The 20,538-nt window shown below is 48.7% G+C and overlaps 8 protein-coding genes across 8 annotated transcripts; 4 read left to right on the top strand and 4 right to left on the bottom strand.

Annotated features, from left to right (window-relative positions):
• Positions 1-91: 91 nt before the first annotated feature.
• I303_101421 (uncharacterized protein) lies at positions 92-1,688 on the bottom strand (the record flags this gene model as incomplete). Its single annotated transcript, XM_018404789.1, has 7 exons — positions 92-473; positions 537-680; positions 730-910; positions 971-1,174; positions 1,227-1,323; positions 1,382-1,494; positions 1,553-1,688. 7 exons carry the CDS (start codon positions 1,686-1,688, stop codon positions 92-94), a joined length of 1,257 nt encoding a protein of 418 aa, XP_018267443.1.
• Positions 1,689-2,011: 323 nt separating this feature from the next.
• I303_101422 (uncharacterized protein) lies at positions 2,012-4,332 on the top strand (the record flags this gene model as incomplete). Its single annotated transcript, XM_018404790.1, has 3 exons — positions 2,012-2,226; positions 2,304-3,077; positions 3,183-4,332. 3 exons carry the CDS (start codon positions 2,012-2,014, stop codon positions 4,330-4,332), a joined length of 2,139 nt encoding a protein of 712 aa, XP_018267444.1.
• An 83-nt stretch (positions 4,333-4,415) lies between these two features.
• Positions 4,416-6,617, bottom strand: I303_101423 (uncharacterized protein; the record flags this gene model as incomplete). Its single annotated transcript, XM_018404791.1, has 9 exons — positions 4,416-4,547; positions 4,625-4,732; positions 4,826-4,955; positions 5,017-5,123; positions 5,205-5,643; positions 5,723-5,835; positions 5,906-6,021; positions 6,086-6,261; positions 6,340-6,617. 9 exons carry the CDS (start codon positions 6,615-6,617, stop codon positions 4,416-4,418), a joined length of 1,599 nt encoding a protein of 532 aa, XP_018267445.1.
• Positions 6,618-7,365: 748 nt separating this feature from the next.
• Positions 7,366-7,959, top strand: I303_101424 (uncharacterized protein; the record flags this gene model as incomplete). Its single annotated transcript, XM_018404792.1, has 3 exons — positions 7,366-7,424; positions 7,504-7,727; positions 7,796-7,959. The coding sequence occupies 3 exons, from the start codon at positions 7,366-7,368 to the stop codon at positions 7,957-7,959; spliced, it is 447 nt and encodes a 148-aa protein (XP_018267446.1).
• A 463-nt stretch (positions 7,960-8,422) lies between these two features.
• I303_101425 (uncharacterized protein) lies at positions 8,423-10,986 on the top strand (the record flags this gene model as incomplete). Its single annotated transcript, XM_018404793.1, has 11 exons — positions 8,423-8,528; positions 8,602-8,658; positions 8,751-8,882; positions 8,971-8,993; positions 9,061-9,176; positions 9,294-9,416; positions 9,482-9,587; positions 9,662-9,794; positions 9,895-10,070; positions 10,151-10,661; positions 10,751-10,986. 11 exons carry the CDS (start codon positions 8,423-8,425, stop codon positions 10,984-10,986), a joined length of 1,719 nt encoding a protein of 572 aa, XP_018267447.1.
• A 191-nt stretch (positions 10,987-11,177) lies between these two features.
• Positions 11,178-12,756, bottom strand: I303_101426 (uncharacterized protein; the record flags this gene model as incomplete). Its single annotated transcript, XM_065968335.1, has 8 exons — positions 11,178-11,244; positions 11,329-11,389; positions 11,545-11,803; positions 11,951-12,017; positions 12,111-12,268; positions 12,398-12,454; positions 12,538-12,555; positions 12,652-12,756. The coding sequence occupies 8 exons, from the start codon at positions 12,754-12,756 to the stop codon at positions 11,178-11,180; spliced, it is 792 nt and encodes a 263-aa protein (XP_065824407.1).
• Positions 12,757-13,195: 439 nt separating this feature from the next.
• Positions 13,196-15,172, bottom strand: I303_101427 (uncharacterized protein; the record flags this gene model as incomplete). Its single annotated transcript, XM_018404795.1, has 8 exons — positions 13,196-13,353; positions 13,447-13,965; positions 14,047-14,150; positions 14,210-14,224; positions 14,294-14,586; positions 14,700-14,806; positions 14,871-14,892; positions 14,951-15,172. The coding sequence occupies 8 exons, from the start codon at positions 15,170-15,172 to the stop codon at positions 13,196-13,198; spliced, it is 1,440 nt and encodes a 479-aa protein (XP_018267449.1).
• A 498-nt stretch (positions 15,173-15,670) lies between these two features.
• On the top strand, positions 15,671-20,521 carry I303_101428 (uncharacterized protein; the record flags this gene model as incomplete). Its single annotated transcript, XM_018404796.1, has 6 exons — positions 15,671-15,791; positions 15,861-16,208; positions 16,280-17,226; positions 17,314-18,681; positions 18,750-19,280; positions 19,340-20,521. 6 exons carry the CDS (start codon positions 15,671-15,673, stop codon positions 20,519-20,521), a joined length of 4,497 nt encoding a protein of 1,498 aa, XP_018267450.1.
• Between the last annotated feature and the right edge of the window lie 17 nt (positions 20,522-20,538).

A 20,538-nucleotide genomic window follows, 5' to 3' on the forward strand; every position in this document is an offset into this window, starting at 1 on the left:
AAGGTGTACGCAGGATTTTCGAGCCGATTCCGCCGCTGATCCTTGTCATGCTAGTACTCTCCTATGCCTTCTGATGCGTGTGACTACAATATCATCCTACTGATTGGTTTCGCTTGTTCAACATCCACACGATCAAGCTCAGCGCTCCGCCAGCGAGCATAGTCACGCCCGAGAAGACCGCAGCAAGCCGGAATCCAGTCAAACCATCATGGCCATTGACGATAGCACCTGCGATAGGAGGCCCAACCAGAGCGAAGATAGAGCACAGTCCCCAAAGTAAGCCGATGCGAGTACCGATCTCAGGTATCTTCGAGATCGAGGCGATACTGGGCGGAATGGCGGATATCCAGATCCCGGAGAAGAATCCGTAGATGATGCCAAAAGCGATAAGAGCTGCCGTCGTTTTGAGCGATACCCACATTGCGAGGATGAAAATTCCGCACATCATCGAAGAGAGCGCGATCAACATGAATCTAAAGGATGACAGGTTCAGCGCATGAGAGTGTGTGATGCCTTTCAAGTGAGACACTACGTACGGACTGATAAAGGTGATGAAACCTGCTAAGAGTCGACCGACGGAAGATCCGGCATTGACGAAAGCGATACAGTAGAACGCGAGTGAAGGGGAAGCTCCGGATTCGATGGCGTTGGTGGAGATATAGTAGAATGGAACAAAGAATCTGAACAAGCGTCATTAGCCATCAGTTTGGTAAAGAGCTGGGTCCTCACCCTAAAATCGACAGGGCAACCGATGATACCGTCAATGCAAAGCGCAAATCCATACCCAGCCTCGCGACCTGGGTCCAAGGCAGAGGACTCCTCTTCGGGGCTCGTTTTTTGATCAACGCATTGGACAGAGCTAGGAGACCGAGTGAGATGAATCCCACTGCTCGCGTGCCCCAGGGGAACCCTGTCAAGTGATTGAGGCATCAGCCGAACTACGATAGATAATGACAACGAGGAGACTTACCGACTCGGTCGAATAATACCCGTATGACAATTGGCCAAACCACACCTCCGATACCTGAGCCGGCAATGGCTATTGATGTAGCCAATGCTCTCTTGGTAGAGAACCACTGGGAAGGTAATGCCACGCAAGGATGGAAGGTCAAGCTACATCCGATGCCGAAAAGAACCCCTTGAGCGAGGATCAATTGCCAGTACTCCTTGCAGACTGCGACCACTATCAGTGTTCCATCTCTCTGTGAGAGGTAGCATTGACTCACGGGACGTGAACATAAGACCAAGCACTAAGAGGATACTGCCAGGCACGGTCAAGACGTGAGCACCATGGGAATCTAGAAATCGCCCGACGAACAAGCCCTGTCGTGTGGAAGTGAGTAAGCATATGCGATTTTGGTATGCAATCTGAGGGGCTCACTCCAAAGAAGAGGATGAATACCTGGATGGTACCGATCCAAGCGATGTCGGAAGGGGTCTTATCTTGAATGAGATGTGTTTCATAGTATGCTTGGAAGACCCCGAAGCTGTTACCTGCAAGGTGACCCATCAAGCATCAGACATATGATGTGGTACGCTGATCAGTACTCACATAGACCAAACTGGACGAACAAGGCAACCCAGCATCCTGCCACGGTAGACCAGGCTGCAAATCCTCCATTCGGAGGCGGAGTCATAGCGGGTTGCGCTTGGGTAGCAGGGGGTTTATCGGTCGCAGATTGGGACATTTTGCTAGAAGTTTGGGACTGATCGATTCCAAAGGGAGTATGTCGAGGACAAGAAGGAGACTGAGAAGGGAATGTAGAGCTTATACCGGCACAACGCTTCCTTATATACCATCAACTGCAAAGTATTTTATCTGATTAGCAATCGGGTGCCACTTAGATCCAGCCCACAAATGACACGCCGCCGGTTAACTCCGCCTATGACTGATGTCAGCAAAACAAGCTCGGACCCAGAGCCGAGTACATCGCCGAGGAATATTTCCATAACAATCAAGCATCTCGAATGAATAAGCACTAAAAGATGATGAATGAAGGACGTCCACAATATGATCAGGAACCGACCGCCTAGTCCAGCGTCCTCTTCGGATCACCCGGAAGGTGGTCGGACAAGGATCAAGCGTTCTCGAGCTGTTTTAGTTTGCAGTCGGTGTAAATCCCTCAAGACCCGCTGTGATCTAGGTAGACCGTGCTCAGCATGCGTCAAAGCGAAAGTAGAGGATAAGTGTGTATATGATCACTGGAGAGGGCAGGCATCAAATGGGTGAGTGCCGTGTTGCTGTCTCCGCGGCTCCTCTGCTAGATCGGGTCTTCCCTAACTGTCCAGTCCAGCCATGATAGTTCAGATCCGACTCCCGTCAATCAATCAACAAATGCGGGTCCAGGTCCAGCAACCATTGAAAGCCGTATGGCTCGTATAGAACAGTCTCTGTCGAGGATAGACTCCATTTTCACCCAGAATCACCCATCCCCGGGCCAGCTTCAGATCAGTACGGAGAGAAATGCGAGGAACAGTCAAGAACAGGGTGATTGGCCGTATCTACTTTCACAGCTTCCCCCGCGACCGATGCTCGAACGCCTCATACAGCAATACTTCATTCTCGACACTCTCACACGTTATACTCATGCACCATCATTCCTACGGCGAATCTCATCACTATATTCCGGACAATCCAATCAGATACATCCTGACCTGCCGAAGGAGGAAGCGCCTTTCCTCGCCTCGCTATGTTTAGCAATGGTCATAGGCAGTAATATCAGTGAAGACCAAGACGAATCTCAGGATCTGCACGAAGACCCGCTATCTATCGCTCGACTTATCCGTCTTCACCAACACTTCTCTACAATCTCGACCCAGATCGTGATTAATCATCTGCCGTCGAATGACCCCGCAATTGCGTATTATCACCTCCATTCACTGATGCTCCGGGTACAGAAATCACTGCTTGACAGCGGCTCTTCGTTGCCGGAGACATGGTTCAAAATGGGAGAAGTCTTCGCTGTGGCCCTCTATCTTAGGTTCCATCAAGATCCGGATGAGCTGCCGTTGGAATTGACGCCATTCTGGAGGGAGATGCGGAGGAGGCTATGGTATATACTGTACGCTGGAGAAAAGTGAGTTTATATAGCTACCGGGCTTGCAATATACCTAAACAGATTCCTCTCCTGGTTGTTCTTACCACACGCACGATTGCATTTCTAACGTGTCACCTGAAATAGAATTGCTACTTCAAAGCTTAGACTACCGCCCATACTCCCGTTGTCCAACGTGCGCCGTCCGGCACTTATACCCGATGATGACTTGCGAGAGGACATAACAAAAGCCCAAGTTGATGATCGCATATTCGTCAGCGAGTTCATTCAATACAGCGGTACGACTATTGCAGATTTGACTCCGCCCGGCATAACATCGATGATTTCGGGTGAGAAAGCAGCTTTCGTAGAATGGACTTTTGTCGATACAAAAATCGGCACTACTCAATTATTATCTGAGCTGTCCAATCTACTCTCATCCTCGGGTCCTGGTCCCGGTCCCGGTTCCGCTATCAATGTCCGACCGGTTGACATTTCGCTTGTCGACAACATTGTCGATCAATTCGATGGGAAATTACCAGCTTGGTCCAAATTCGACGTCCTTGCTCAAGCTCAAACGTACAACAGCCCATTAACCGCACCTGATCAACCGCCTTGGATATGTGCCCAGGCATGTGTACAGAATATAGGCATCGCAACCGCCATTCTAGGAGCTTATCAGCCGTATCTTTGCCAATCTACCACTACATCGCAAGTCGACAATTATCAGCAACAGACCTTGCAGCATGCTCTGGACAAGTCATTAGAGGCGGCTCATAGGCTGATCGTCACTGCCGAGATCTTCATTTGGCATATCACCTTTCGTTGGCCTGAAGGGAAATGTCTTTTTACTTGGAACTTAGGTTCAAGGTTGTTTAGTGCTGGAGCATTAGTAGCTTTTGCGGCATTGCGGGATGGGAAGGATCATCCGAGTTGGAGAGGCCGGATGAACGACTTGAAAGCTGCTGAAGGGCTCATGAAGGTCTTGTCGGATCATACTAGAAGCAAAGAAAAGGGCAAGGGTGAAAACGCAGATAGTAGAGCTCTGAAAATCCTGCGCCAGCTATCTGATCGAGCCAAAAATTCTTCTGGTCCCCCTGCTCACCACTATCTCACTCAGAATCCGGCCAACGACAATAGCACCGATAGGATATATGACCCGTATACATCTCATGAAATGCGGAGTATCAATATGTCGAGTACCACTTCGGCCGAAACCAGTCCCGGAGCGTCAGATCAATTCACTTTGGAAGACCTCGAAGCGCTGCTCACGCAAGTGTACGGCAAACCGGTATGAACGTGCCTCGCGGTACAATCTTCGGTCCTACTGCATTATATGCATGGTGATAACATGGGACGAAGGATGAGAGAAACGATTATCTATGACTTCATGGCTCGCTTTGAGCCGTTCCGGATGCTTTGTCCCTTGAAGAAGAATATGTATGGGATAAAACCGATACAGCAAGCTACGAGAGCAAGGAAGAATCCGGCATATTGGAATCCGAGGTTGTGCTATGAGAGATGCATCTCGATCAGCTAAAGGTTCTCAAGCGCAGTATAGCGCAATCAGTAGGTTTTTGACTACTTACGAAGAGCTGAGTGATCCAGAGAGGCACACTAGCACCAATGAGGGATCGCATGAGTGTCTTGGCGGCTACTGCAGAAGCGGCGACATCTGCATAGCTGTCGACGATGTACTGAGGCGCGCATGATTGGTTAGCTCTGCCGAGGAACATAGAATCAAAAGCCGGTCTGTGATGGGATAGCCGGAGACAGAAATAGAGACTCACACTATTGGCGGAAATGTACACGCTGACCATGCAGAAACCGAATAACGCACCGCCGACCATCATGCCCATCCAGTGCACTCTGGCGTAAGCCCCCGTGAATGCGATGATAAATAGGGAGATGGGTAAGAAGCTACAGGTAATGTGACAATCAGCATCAATCCATTGACGAGGTTCAACGCGACCCCACTCACATGGCACCGAGCATCATGGGGTAAAGACGAGATTCAGGACAACCGGGTTTTCGTGCATACAGTCTTTCTTGGATTGGCATGAGGAAAAGCGCAATAAAGATACCGACCTGTCGCAAAGCCCCATTTCATTTCCCGTCAGCTGGGTGATCAATCGGATTTCGAAGTGGGAAATGGTTCATGAGACTTACAACGATGGATAAGAAGGCAACACCGGTCATTCCAGGATTCCAACCTCTGATCTCCTCCAATGCAATAGGGAACGCGAAGAACGTGGCATAAAGTAAGGCATAGACGAAGCTCAAGTAGAAGCTCATGAAGAGTACGATCGGCTCGAGAAACATGAGGATGAATGGTCGGATCATAGCTGTCTTCAAGGTTTGACCGAAAGTGACGCCTGATTGCTGGTGCATCTTCTGATGGGCAGTGACATATCGATCGGTCTTGTGGGCTTTGTTGAGTTTGTTCGCTCGTTGTTTGAGGATTACCACTCCGAGGGTTTCGGGCATGATCAGTGTCGCTGCGAAGACGACGCCGACTAAAATGAAGAGGACCCAGTAAATCCATCGCCATTGGCCGGTCTTGTACGATATCCAACCGCCGAACAGAGGTCCAAGGCATGGTCCCATACTGAATCGCGTTCACAGTCAGCGAAAGGCATCCTCCGTGGGCCGACATTTTCTGAAACTGAAACTCAAAGTCAACTCACAAGATCGCACTGCTGAATACTGCCATGGGGATTCCTCGATCCTCTACTGCCCAGATATCCGAAATGGTACCGCCCACATTGGTCATCGGAGCGGACGAAGCGATACCGGCGAGCTGGAAGATTCAAATGACAAGTTAGGTCGATCTATGAGGCAGTATGAAGAGGAGAGATAAGACGACTTACCATACGACCAGCTAGCATAGTGGCGATGTTCTTAGCAAGGCAAGAAGGTAGCGTGAAGATGAAGTAGAAGAACATGGAGATGCAATATATGGGTTTTCGACCTATGATCTCGGACACTAAGCCCAAGTCAGCACGCCAGAAAACGAGACTTGTTAGATTTAATGAGATATCACAACGTACAAGGCGCAAAGACAAGTGGACCAACTCCGAAACCGACTACGAAGAGCGTAATAGAGATGTATATAGCTTCGTCTGACACATGTAGACCTTCCGCCGTTCCTGGTAGATCACCAGTAGGCATCGCTGAGCCCAGGGCTACTGTCAGACAAAGCATCGATGTCGACATAGTCGCAAGCCTACATATCACAAAATATCATTGTAAGCAGACTATTTTGGCACAAGCTAGATTTTTGGCGTGAGATAGGGTGACTTACCATTTCTTGCCTTTGGACCAATTTCTCGGCCCTTCTCCTTCTTGGAACTCAACGAGGATCTCCCCTTCACCTTTCTCGACCTCAGTGGTGTCCGGCGTCTGGGTACCGACTCTCGTCAAATGGGTACTAGCTATGCGGCTGAGCTGAGTTCGATGTCGCTCTAGTCCCGCTTGAGAGAGGAGGCCGGGTGATTCGACTTCTTCATCGCGGAGAGCGGCTTCTTGCTCTGCCGTGTAGATGGGTGGTCTTGCAAATTCAGCTTCGATAGGTTCGAGCATTGCGTTGTTTCTGTATGATTGTTTGGTTTGCGGTTATGTGTATCTAGCTATTTGTCAATAGTGGTGAACGCGTAGATATTTGGATTATATCAGTCTTGATCAGTCTATGTGCTATTCGATACGATAATAGGTTTTGGTAGGGTTAGTATACATGAACTGTCTTCCAACGACAAGGTAGGGATATTTATACCTGCTTGGAAACGATGAAAAACTTGCATCGTCAATCACATACCGCGGTAGCCACCAAAAATCCGCGGTGTGGTGAACATCTGGATGACAGATTTTCATTGGAATAAGCATTCTCATCACCAGAAGAGGACTCGGCGTGATCAGATCTGAGTTCGAAGATGATGTTAAATAAAAAGCGTAATGACAAAACAAGTTGGGTTTGGGTGATGTTTTGGTGAGATCGACATTGAGATACCGCGGACTCGTACGCAGAATAGCGGTAAGGAAGCCTTCCAGGCTGCTTTTGGTGCAGATCCCTTTGTCGGCCGCGGCACCAATCGGTACTGAAGATCTCTTGCGTCACGTGACCTAGCGAGCCTCGTTCACAATCACAAGCCCCAGTTTGGCATGCCTATTAACTCGCGGCCTCTCGGCGATGACGTTATTTCGGTCTGCACGGTTGCGAAGCATCATGAAGTTATCTGGTGCGACCATTCAGACAGACGACCTCAAATACCACACAACCCTCAACATCCATCGTCAAATGCTCAACATCTTCAGTCGAGCATGCGGAAGCACTATGTCAGCCGTATCGAAATACATATACAAGATCATCCCACATTCCTCGGTCGATACGAGGTGGGTCTCATCTCCCATCTTAGCATTCCTTCTGAGCAATGCTGGCTAAAGCGACTCATGATTGTGATTCGCGAAACAGGTTCACCTTCCCAGTACCTATACCTTCATCACATCAATTCCTGATGGAGCTCGACCTCAACGATCGATTCATCCATTTCTCAGCTGCCGAACAAATACCTACTACGCTTAACCTGTTCTTCAAAGAGGATCCAGCTGTTACGCTTCTGAGAGTGGAAGTGGCCAAAATATCGGCTTGGAAGAAGGTTGAATGGGTCTTGCCTGATCAAACACCTAGAACAGGTGGTAAGTTACTGCTGTTGCTCCAACCTCGCTGAGTGTATTGCTAATCCTGTCAACCGCCTTGCAACTAGATATGCCGTACCTCTGCGCGCACGCTTGGCCTGTACCACTTGAAGGTGAATACGTAGAATCGTTCAAGGAGCTATACAAGCAGTCTGCAAGCGGAGAGAAAAGCGCACAAGGTGCATGGGATGGTGCGTTGGCTCAGAAGGAGATCAAAGATTGGTTGATATGATTTCGGATATGTAGACATGACACCTTCAACAAACATCAAGAGATGGATGTTGTATACGTAACACTACCAATCTCGCTTGTCTCGTGCGTTGGAATTGATCGACATGGGCCAAGCTAACCAATGGTAATCAAGTGATAAGGGCGCAAATAAAGATCAAGTCAGGAACAGTCAGCCAAAGGAACTCCGCGTATAACCAGCTCGGAATTAACCGACAAATTCCAAAAATTTAGTTTAGTTCACTTCACTCTGAGATTTTCTTGGTATTTTGGTATCGTGTGGAGCAAAAGATAAGAAATGAAACACAGACGTAGCAATCGAATCTTCGCGGTCGGACATATCTAGGCATTCACCCAGTCAACACTGCACTTGAGTATCATCGTCATTCGACCTTCTGCATTCCAACATACCGGATAGGTCATTCTGGCTCTTCCATTTCGAAGCTCGACGCAAAGCAACCAGCAAGATGGGAGTAGCGGAGACATTGAAGAAGCGGACTGTATCGCCCTCTTCCTGGGTACTGCCCAAGGAAGAGTCGTGCATAGCTCCTGAAAATGTATGGAGCAACAAAGGTATATACGCGCTTTCCCATCAAGTTCGCCTTCGTCTTGTCAGCGTGTCAGTGAGCTGACTGGCTGTGAACAGACATGGACCCTGCACCAGAAGAACATCGACGTTGGACAGGTTGGACTTTTTTCACATGTCAGTAAAATCTATTCATCGGCGGAATACTTTTCCCTGCGAGTATTGCTTCGCATGCCGGTTCGTTCTGACCGGATGGGGACCACGCGTAGACTGGATATCCGATGTCATGTACCCCGCTCAATGGGCTACAGTCGCGAGTTTCGTTGGAATGGGTCTTACATGGTGGGAGAGTTGCTTGGCTATCCTAGTAGGAGGTTTTTTGGTCGCTATCGTCATTACTGGTGAGTACCCCTTGCTCGTAGCCTGATGTCATTCGAACCCACCATGGATCAGGAGGAGAGCTGACCTGTCAACGATTCAACGCAATAGCGAATGCCTATATCGGAGCTGTAGTGAGCTTACTGCAAGGTTACGTGTGTGATGCACAACTTGGAACTGACGTATCGACCACTCACGCAGCTCCACACGCCATTCGCAGTGACATCTAGATCGGTGTATGGATATTGGGGATCCAAGTTCGTGGTGTTTTCGAGGATGGTGATCGCGTGTTTCTGGCTGTCCATCAATTCATGGTCGTAAGTTGTCCTTTCCACACCCTACGTCGTCCTCGTCAGATCTTGCCATCACCAGCCTTGATCGAACTTCGTCACGACCGAGAGATGCTGATCATATGGATGATTCGCTCATTGCAGCGGAGGTGTCTTCGTATCTTTGATGATCGAAGCTATCTGGCCACAATATGCACGACTCAAGAACTCCATTCCTGCGAGCCAAGGTGCTACTTCTCGTGATTTCTTGTCCTTCTTCTTGTTTTGGTAAGCGTGCTTCGATTTGACTGCGTAACATGGCTTCAGATATTGATGAGAGATGGGAATTCTAGGTTGCTGCAGTTGCCCTTCGTGTTCATCCACCCATCAAAGCTCAAGTGGGTATTCAATATCAAGGCGATCTTGGTTCCTGTCGTAGCTATCGGTACCCTTATCTACGTGAGCGTTCGATCCACTTTTTCCCTGTCATAGATCCAAGAAATTCGCTAACGATCAACCTCGATACAACACAGGCTGTCAAGAAAGCTGGACCTTTGGCCTCTGTCGCTCTATCAAGTCCGCCGGATCGGGTACCTGGAGGGTCTCAGAGGTTCATCGCGTTTATGTATTCGGTAACCGCCACGCAAGGTACCTGGGCGACGCTGAGTGAGTCGATCGGGCTGTTTGTTGCGTCCAGGTGACTTGTGCACCTTGTGAAGGTGTATAATAGCTTTTGGGCCAAAAAAGCTCACCTGTCATTCGCTAGGTATCAACGTCGGTGATTTCTCGCGATACTGCAAGAAGCCCTCTGCGACCTATGTCCAGATGTTCGCCATCCCAATCCTGTTCAGCGTTTTCAGTGTTTTCGCTGCTATCTCGGCTGCTTGCTTGAACACCGTTTACGGAACTTCCGACTCGTTCTATCAACCCTACGATATCATCGTGAGTCCATTACCAAGGCAATCAGCCTTTGTTACGCAGAGCTAAGAGCTGACAAACAACCCAATTCTTCCGACACTCAGGCACTCTGGAACACCTCAGCTGGAGGTCGAGCCGCGATGTTCCTCGGATCGCTAATCTGGGCTTTGTCTAACGTCACTACCAACATCTCCGCAAATTCCATCTCCGCCGCCAACGACATGACATCCTTAGCACCGAAATACATCAACATCAAGCGGGGTCAGATGATAGCTATCACTATCGGCGTATGGGGATTCGCCCCCTGGAAGGTATTGTCGACAGCTACGAATTTCATCACTTTCATGGCCTCGTATTCGATCGTACTCGCTCCTATAGCCGTATTAATGGCTATCGACTTCTTCGTCGTCAAGAAAAAGAAGATCGACATTTACGAACTGTATAGACCCAAAGGGATTTATAGGTTTAGCGGAGGATGGAATTGGAGAGCTTATATAGCTTTGGTCGTGGCTATCGCACCGAATTTACCGGGTATGATCAATGCCATCAATAGTACAGTTAGCATCGGGAATATCCAGTATATTTACATGGTATCGAATATTGCGGGAGATGTCTGTGAGTTATTCAACTATCTCTTCAGTTTTTTCATTATTGAATTTTATCGAGATTTTTTGGACTGATGCGAACCCGTCAACACTGTACAGTCGCGATAATTATATATTTGGCATTGAACAAATTCTTCCCCGCCAGAGAAGCTCAGATCGAGGTAGCGGTACACGACCTCTTACCGATGTCGCCGAGTGGCTCGTTCGATAATCAGGGTGAATACCCAGTGACCTACTCTGGAGGGGTATCGTCTGGATCAGGCGAAGACAGGGAAAGGGAGAAGGAAGAGGAAGGGACTGGGTCTGCGTCTAAAGAAAGTAGATTCTCGGTTTAGACAGTAGTCCTCTTTTCGTTTTTCGGAGGATGATTACGGTACAGAGCAATATAATGATGCATCAGGCTGTCAGAACATTACTGCTCGATTATTGTATACAAATACAGTCATTCATTCGCCTTTGTTTTTTTATTATACACTGTGCAATTACCTAACACCCATAATCCGCGATCCCATTCGCAAATCAAGTCTCATGGCAGACCTTGACCCCCTCTGGTCGCTTTCGCAACTTCCGACTGAGCTTCGTTCCTCAGATACCTGCGAGTTAGAGTAGCGTATGAGTAAACGTTCGTCTTAGCTTGACAAAATATCACTCATTTGACACATTAGCGCATGACGTACCTGCCTAGAAGTTCCGTATAATATTCATCCTCTGAGCTCGTATTCTTGAGCGACTCGCGGTCTATCAACATGTAAAGTACCGTGAGCTCATGACATCAGCCTCAGAGAACCAAATCTTCGCCTTTGCCTTTTTCGTTCGTTTTTTCCCATTGTTCCCAATGTAATCTGAAAAATATTGCAGCGAAAGTAGAGTAGGCTTGATTCAACTTGACTCACCCATCAGCGTTCCTCGGTATTCCAACCATCCATGCCCCACTTGCCCCTCATCTAATGCTCTGTGCTCTACCAAATTGTAAAACCGCCTGACGAACGGCGCAATCGCCAGATCTACAGCTGTGAATTGTTCTCCGGCGAAATACGGGCCCTTGACTCGTTGGGCCAAAGTACGCAGTCCGGCGTACAGTTCTTCTCGCGCTTTGGACTGGTCAGAGGGGTCTTGGAATTGTTGGAGCTTGAAATAGGCTGGCAAGATTTTCTGTTCATTCAAAGCAAGGATCATAAGCATTCTCAATCAAATCAACGGGTATACGGTCCAAGCTCAAGTTGCCAAGCTTAAATTTCCTCCTGCATGATCTTCCAGCATGTCACATGGAATGACGAGACAGCAATTCACAGAACCCACCTTCGTGACGTGCTGGACGTTCAACCTGACCCAGCTCTTCTCATACGTATCACTAGGGTAGATGGATCTGCAAAAAATTATTCAGCTTCATATGTGATGGACAAAAGCCACATGCTTCCTAAGTCAAGGTCAATGTAAAGTTTGAGAAGGAGAAACTTACGGATGTTCATCACTACCAGGATACAAGTCTTCGATGTATTCCACCAGAACATCAGACTCGTATAATGCTTTACTTTTACCGTCTTTCGACTTGATCTCGATCGTAGGAACCAGTCCGAGGGGGTTTAGATCGAGAAAGTGTTTCTCTTTCTTGTATGGCTAAATAGTAGCACGGCAATCAGCATCAGTCAGTCATAACTTTTACTGAGGAGAGATGCATCCCAAGGGGATGGTTACTCTGCTGCTCATACCGTGATCGGATTACCGAATCCATATTCAGACACTCACATTCACTTCATGGTATTGATAAGGGATCTTGCGCTCTTCCAAAGCCATCCAGATCCGCTTGAATCATACAATTATCAGCTTCAGACCGCACAAACATACTGAATCGATTCCTCTAGAGATCTGGAGAAGGGCTCACGCACCTGGTTGAAAGGGCAAAACTGCAGTTCAAATCGGTCGCTGATCAGTTTTCGTTTCTCCCCTGGCTGCATTATAACGTGACAGGACGACAAGCATTTCATCGTAGCTGAGCTCACCCATCCACTCCAGAATATCAGAGCCTCCTCTTTCTGATGTTTATCGACAGTCTGTTTAGCTAGTCCGGTAGCTACCGAATGAATATTCTCGTCAGGCATCGGCATCTTGACTGGTCTCGTCGGAGTGAAATATCTCAATTGTCTCGATTTTGGAGTGGGTCTAGTAGAAGCGAAGGAGCGTTTGGGCAGAAGAGGGAGAATCATCAGAGTGTCAAATAATATAGAGAGATATTCCTCTGCAATGTACTCAAGCTACTGAATGGCAGCTGCTTTACTGAAAGAGATTATCAATCATTCTATACATGGTGCTACAGCATACAGTGACGATGGTCGACGTCATGCGCATAATGCCAATTTCTTACGTGAACTTGAGCTGGTCAACCTCCACCAGGAGGATCTCCGTAATTTGCGGGAATTTGGTAGAGTATAGGCTGAATTCGACCTCCGTACATATGACAAAATGATACAAGTGTCGTAGGGAAAGATCATAGTAGTCATCCTGGACGACAATGAGGTAATAAGTTGATCATACCGATTCTATGGATTACCACGCCAGCTCGCACCCTATTGCCAGATGATCACTTGCACAAATACCTTTTCTAGGTAATCCTTCTCCCAGTTCTTCTATTTTCGGCGGCGCATATACAGATATAATTTCGGTTTCGGACGCGTTTTGAGCGGGAGGGAGTAAGAGGAGGTAGTCTGCGACCAGCATGATTGTCATTGTCGTCAGCGATCAATTCTCTCCCGATATTGCCTTGTGCAGCAATTATACTTGAATGGGGACAGACTTACCCAATGTCAGCCTGAAAAGAGGCGTGAAACAAGTGTACGCCGGTTCTCCTCGTCCAACTACTTCACCTTGACCTTGAATATGCTCGAAACCCCCTCTGTTTCCAAAGGTTTGTCCATCGCTCCAGTCGGTATTTCCATAAGCGCTCTTTGCGCCCTTTTGGGGCGATATATCCCTCATGGCACTGACAAGCTCTTCTACCGATAAGATCCCATCATCGTCTCTAGGCGGTCTGGTGTTTGCTATGCTTCTCTCGTTATTATCTGGTAACTCTCCTTCTCCTTCTCCTCCACCTTCACCCTCTCCTTCGCCTTCATCATCCTCTCTGGCAGCGGGGGTATTGCTTCCGGTGGCCGCATTCGATGACGATGATTGGGGCAATTCGGAAGAAGGAGATATCTTGGTCACGCTATCGTGCACGATCCTGGACGAAGTGATCTCGTCCACCATAGCTTGAGGTAAAGGGTTATGAGGGGATATGAGCAGTTGATAAGTGGCTTCGGAGGGCTGCGTATTCAGATCTATTCGAGACACGTTAGAGATTAGCGAATGCCCAGGTGATTGAGCAGATATCAGCTGAGAGAGAGAGGAATGGTATATACCTCCGGCGAATATTGCTGGCCAGGAATCACATTCATTGTCGGCTTGGAACTGCCGTATATTGCGGAGCAGGATAATGGATTGTCGGACTCGTTCGTAGGCGTATCTGTAATCGTAAATATCAGAAAGCAAGCTCTGGAGGGATACCGGTGAATCGAGACTTACTTTGGATGCCAGAAGCTGAAGGATCAATTGGATGAATCAACATGCGTGTCCGTTGAACATCAGCTGACATGGAATATCACTCACAGATGTGTCGTAGCAATCACTATACCCCTCCCATTCCCATCAACCTCCTCAAGGGCAGCTATCAATCCTACATTCTTCGTTTGTCTACTACCGCCTCGCCACCTTGCTCCATCATCTTCTTGCCTCGAATGAGACAGCGGCTCTTCGTCCAAGTGTATGAGCTTGGTAGATCTGACAAAAAATTTCGATGTTCTGTAGAAGATGACGAGACCATGCAGTTTGCCTGGTCCGGAGCCTTTTATGGGGGTATGGTGAGGTAATGACGTGGAGTACTCCTTGACTCGATCGCATTCCTATACATGCATAGACTCAAATCAGTTCGCGCTTCCGGTTAGTCTTATATGTGTAACAAGGGCCGGGAACAGCAACGCAGTGCCATTTGATGGAGGAACAGTGGTGAACCGACCTGTAAGCATATTATATCGGCCTGAGAATGATATTCCAATTCCGCAAGGAGCATAGCCTTTCTATCTGACCATCGCAAGCAGTCTGAGCCGGGGAAGAGCTCTCGTCCTGCTCATCTCGCTCATATCAGTAGGGTACAAGCTATCCAGCTGACCTGGGAAGGACGACTTACGGACAAGCGTTTGAGCGAGGATCTGCTCGGACGCTGTTCAGCTTGTTCGGCCTATGTGCACAAATACATGCGAGACTCACATTCCAAGTAACGATCTTGACTCTCTCTTTCCCTGAGCCTTCATTCGCTCCAACAGATACCCAATCTCGCTTTAAGAATCTCCTTCTTTCAATTTCCATTTTCTGTTCGTCGCTCAACTCTGATTTACCATCCGCTAAAGACTTCTTTTTCGCTAATTTCGCTGCTTTCCGCTCTGCTGCTTTAGCAATCTGCTCAGGTGTAAGATTGGGTGGTGCAGGCATCTTGGTGAATGGTACCTTGCTCAGTCGTATTCTCATGTATCGTTAATGAACTCGTAAAGAGGAATAGAGTGATTACAATAAGGTGAGATGGACCAGGTAAGTGGAGGAGATTTGGCTGTGGCGTTTGAGTCGACTTGGCTCATCGGCGGATCCGCACAATCTATCGTCATTTCGCCTATTGTCATCATTCATCCGTTGCTCGACCTGGGTCAGTCATTCTTTTGATATGAGTTCATAATCTTCGCAGAAGGATGCAATCTGTAGGACAGGCTTTGAGATGCATTCTGATCTCCAAGATATGAGGGGAGTGAGATGATATCGGCGAAACTCGGTTCGAAGTCCGACCTGCCAAAGCCACGTGGTTTCTCGGATATCCCACTGGAGATTTCATCGAAAAAGTCAGAAAATCATAGCAATCAAGTAAGTCCTCTATGTTCAATAGCAAGCTATAGATCCTCGAAGTGCAGCTTCGTAGAACACGAGTGCTCTGTAGCTATCATGTCCGAACAGGCGGAACAACAGCAGGCTCAGCAGCCTGATGCTCAAGTCATAGCAGCTCAGGATGTCGCTCAGGTCGATGGTGAAGACAAGGTAGAGGAACAGCAGGAGGCTGCTACCTGTAAGTGACAAACTTCCTCACTTTCCCTTCCTTGCAGTTGCAGTGGCAATAGCTCACATTGGCAACCAGTACCTCCTGTAACCATCCAGTTCCCTTCTCCTACATGTTCTCGTACCGTTCCGAAACCGACAGAACCATCGGAACCCCGAGACAGACTCACCGTCTACCCTCAACCGAGCGAGACTGTTCAAGACATCAAACTCTTGATTAATGATTGGATAGGAGCTTACTGGCTTGGTCCATACTCCCTCCGTCTTCCTTTTGTCAAGGGCTCAGATGGCAGAGGGATCGTATACACAAAGAAAGAAGATCTCAGCGAAATCAGAGCCGGAGAGAAATTGAACGAATGGTTGGAAATCCAAGATGCCTTCGCTCATATCGAAGAGGACGGCGAGAGGACTTTGGAGGTCGTCAGGGGTAAGTGCAGGCAGGCCTTTCTGATTTCATCCTCCATCTCAGAGTCACTGACTACGTCTTCGTAATGACAGAACCATACGGAGAATTCACCGCTCGACAATCGGTCCTCAGATTACTTGAACTCATAGCGCCTGTCGGCTCTACCGCCACTACCACTTCCACTTCGCTCGCTCTTCAAGCCGGATCAACAATCTTTGAATCTGTCCGAGATGGAGTGCTCTCTTCGAGCGGTGAGACGCAGTACGAGGAGGTAGAAGTGTCATTACCCAGCGGAAGAAAGGGTAAAGGTGGTAAAAAGGAGTTGGTCAAGGTTAAGAGAGCTATATCCAACGAAAAATCGCATGCTTTCTCCGACTGGACCGGTGACTCGTCGACGAGTACGAAGCTTGCGGACTTGCCTTTCAGCCAATCGCCGTTGGAGATCCTCCCTTGCCTGAAATCGATACAGATTTCGCCATTCAACCCTCCTCCACCTCACCTCCGTCAACTAGGCCACCAACTGTATCTTCAAGTTGCTTTGTTAGAAGGTGAAACAGTTACAATCATATGTACTACCAGAGGATGGTTCGTCTCGAAGTCAAATGTCAATCAATTCGACCCTGCACCCAAATCAGAGAACACTGCACCCACTCATTCGTTGATCGATCTCCTGCATTTCCTCTCACCACTTTTCTCAGAGAGGATATCCAAGCTCTCACCTCTATCTGTCGAGCCTCCTTCTCTCGACCCCATATCCACCGTAGCTATCCCTCAAGCCGAACCAGCGTACCCATGGCTCGCCAATGTACCGAAGCCCGCTACCTCCGCCGAGATGCTCAGAACCCAACTGGCTTTCCTTCATACCGGAGCCTACGGAGCAGATAATGTTGACGCTGCTCGAGACTGGAATGAGGAGATCCAAGGCATTCGGGAGCTTCCTAGAAGTACCATGCAAGAACGAGTTTTCAGGGAAAAGATGTTGCAGAAGATCTGGGCTGAATTTGACCAGGCTGCTGTCAGAGCTGTGCAAACCGTCTCCGTGAGTGATTCCTTCATTCGGTCTTCGTGTCCCTTATCAAAAATCGTGAGCGAATTATCAGTCGATACTGATCTTTGCACTATATAGCGAGGCGACATCCCCGCCATCAACCCTTCGGAAGACCCCAAAGCTCATATGTATCTCCAATCCAACATCTTCATCACTCAGGGGGACTCTGACGCTCTCAACGCATACGGACACCTTGGAGGCGATGCAGCTATGAGAATATCTCACGGCAAAGACGCAGTTGGTGTCAAGCTCCTCAACAAGATCGACATCGATGGACTTTATATGCTTGGGCACACTATCGTCGACTGGCAGGGCAAACGATGGATCTGTCAATCCATCTTACCTGGAATCTTCTCTAATCGAAGAAAGGAGGACGACGACGAGGAAGCATCCGCACCAACCGCTGAAGAGTCCGAAGGCCAAAAGAAGGAAGATTGGGTTAAAGTCGGAGACTCGCCTAAATCCTCGAAAGGCGACGAAGCTGATAAATCGGCTGAGATCGAAGTCAGCGCGGAAGTCGATGGAGAAAGTGAGAACCCGATGATGATCTACGGTTTAGATTCGGAGAAGCCAACCTCGATACATTGGGACAGAACCACGCATAAATTGATGTCACAAATCGGACAGGCCCTAAGATTAGCTGCCCACAAGGTCAAAGATGGAAAAGGGGAAGAATTCGAATTCTACGCCAGTTCCGAAGTCAAAGGTTTGAAGGGTACAGATGGTCGACGATACTTGCTTGATGCTCAACGATTGTCGCTTGTCGATATTGAATGGCTGGAGAAGGACTACATCAATGAGAATGGCACATACCCTCATAGACTCGCTCTGCTTCGACCCGAGCTGCTGGAAACTTTCTGGGAATCAGAGCTGAAGAGATGGGCCAGAGGGGTAGCGGACAAAGCTCAAGCTAAGAAGAATGACGAGGCCTCGAAAGAGGCTGGTCCATCGACAGCGGAGAAATCCGAAGAAGCGCCTACTGCCGACGCTGAGGCGCCCAAGGAGGAGCAATCGCCTGCAGCTGAAGCTGCGGCTGCTCACCGAGCGGAAGAGGAGAAACCCCTTGACGCAAGCGTGGTCGGCGATATCAAGCAATTCGAGCTCAAATTCAACCCAGATGCGTTCGTTGACCAGATTCCTCCCAAGGACGGTGAAAGCGATCAATCCTTCTTACCTGCAACCATCAACGACGAGTCCGACCCATCCGTCAAGGCTGTTAGGGACGCCTCGGTCTTCCTGAGATCCATCGCTATACCTGCTGTCGTTTTGGATGTCCTCACCGGCAATACTACCGGATTGATGGACGGGGCATCCCTCACGAAGCACTTGCATGGACGAGGTATCAACATGCGATACCTAGGTCATTTAGCTTCTACCATCAAGCAATTCTCGGCTGGATCAGATGGTGAGGAGAGGAAGGAGACCGGGCATCTCGCTACTTTGAAGGTGAGTCTGTGCTGGTATATCTCTCAACCAATGTTGCAAAGGACTGACCACCTAATGTGACTTTCTAGACCATCGTCATCCAAGAAATGATCTTCCGAGCCTCCAAGCACATCCTTCGATCCCTCATTGCCAACCTTCAACCCGAAACTACGACTTTTGCCATTTCCCACTTCCTCAATTGTCTTCTTGGTACCTCTTACAACCCTTCGCCAACTTCCTCCTTCACTCCTATCGGCGTTTCTGAAAGGGAAGACATACCGGAGTACACTAAACTCACTCCCGAGTCTTTGCGAAAGTCCATATTCGAGGAGATCCAGTCCAGGTACAGGTTCAGCCTCGAAGAGTCGTTCTTCGAGGAAGGTTTGAAGAAGCGACAATTGCTCAGGGAGCTAGCTGTTCGTTTCGGATTCCAACTCGCCCAACGAGAATACCTCTTCGACAAAGATCAAGAAGCTGTCAGCGGGAACGAGGACGAGAAGGAAGGTAAAAAGGACAAGAAGGCCAAGAAGACCAAGGTGCCTTCGGTCAAGCGAGCCCACACTTTCGAGCCTGAGGATGTTTTGACCTTGGTACCTATAGTCAAGTCTACTGCTCCTACGGTAAGTATTCTTCGCCTTTCTATTCATGATTGGCAAGATGCTGATAATTTGCATCACAGGTCACCGTCGCGGAAGAGATCCTTGAAGCTGGAAGAAACACCATCAACAGAGGATCGGTGGATCTCGGTCTCGAGTTCATGTTGGAAGGATTGCAGCTTTACGAGAACATTCACTCCGTCATCCATCCAGCAGTCGCAGCGGTATACAACCAATACTCTCAAGCTGTTCACCAATTAGCCAGACTGAAGATACAGCAAGTCGCCGCTGCTGCTCAACAAGAAGGATCCAACACCGACCCCGATCAGCCTCTTGGCTTGGACATCTCCACCGCGCTTCGACTCCAGCGACAAGCAATCATCATCGCTGAACGGACACTCGGTGTGTACCATCACGAGACTGCCGGATACTACTTCAACCTTGCTATGTTGGAAAACCTCGAAGGGAATGCTCAACCGGCTCTTCGATACTTCCGACACGTGCTCAAGCTGTGGGACATCATTCACGGTCCCGATCATGCCGAGATCAATGTCGTTCTCAGTAACGCAGGAGTCGTCCTTCAAGCCATCAACGAGACTGGCCTTGCTCTCGCTTTGCAGAAACAAGCATACGAGTCAACCTTGTCGCTCTTCGGCGATGCGCACCTCCAGACGGGTCAATCGCTACATCAACTCACTCAATCACACTTCTTAGCTGCAGACATGGCTTCTGCTTTGTCCACCTCAGAGAAAGCTTTGGCCATCTTCAATTCGCGATTGGGCGAAGATCACGCTCAGACCAAGGAAGTGAAGAAGAACGTCGATCTGCTTACAGCGGTGATGAACAATGTTGAAAAACAGAAAGAGAGGAATGAGCAAATGAAGAAGGAATCGCAGGAAAGACTGAAAGCTGCCAAAGAAAGGCTCTCGTTGGGCTCAAACGTTGCCGGAAAACGAAGACTCGGATCTACCTTGAACGGGGCGGCTGGACCTAACGGAGTAAGGATAGTTGACCCAGCTACTCTAGCTGCTGCCGCCGCCGCTGCCGGGCACCCTATCGATGTCAATGGACAAGCCCCGGCCACTGCGGCCACCACTGATGGTGGGGCTGCCGCAGCTGAAGGATCGAACGTCGGTGCGAGAGGCACGGAGAGTGTAGAAGATCTAGTCAGATTCATCCAGGGTCAACAGGTACCAAGTGCCTCTGCCGCTAGAAGGGGTAAAAATGCTCTGAGGGGTAAACGAAGGACAGGTGCCAAGCGATAGGTGGTCAGTTTCGGGAA

Source organism: Kwoniella dejecticola, chromosome 1, assembly GCF_000512565.2.
Source record: "Kwoniella dejecticola CBS 10117 chromosome 1, complete sequence".
NCBI classification, from domain to species: Eukaryota; Fungi; Basidiomycota; class Tremellomycetes; order Tremellales; family Cryptococcaceae; genus Kwoniella; species Kwoniella dejecticola.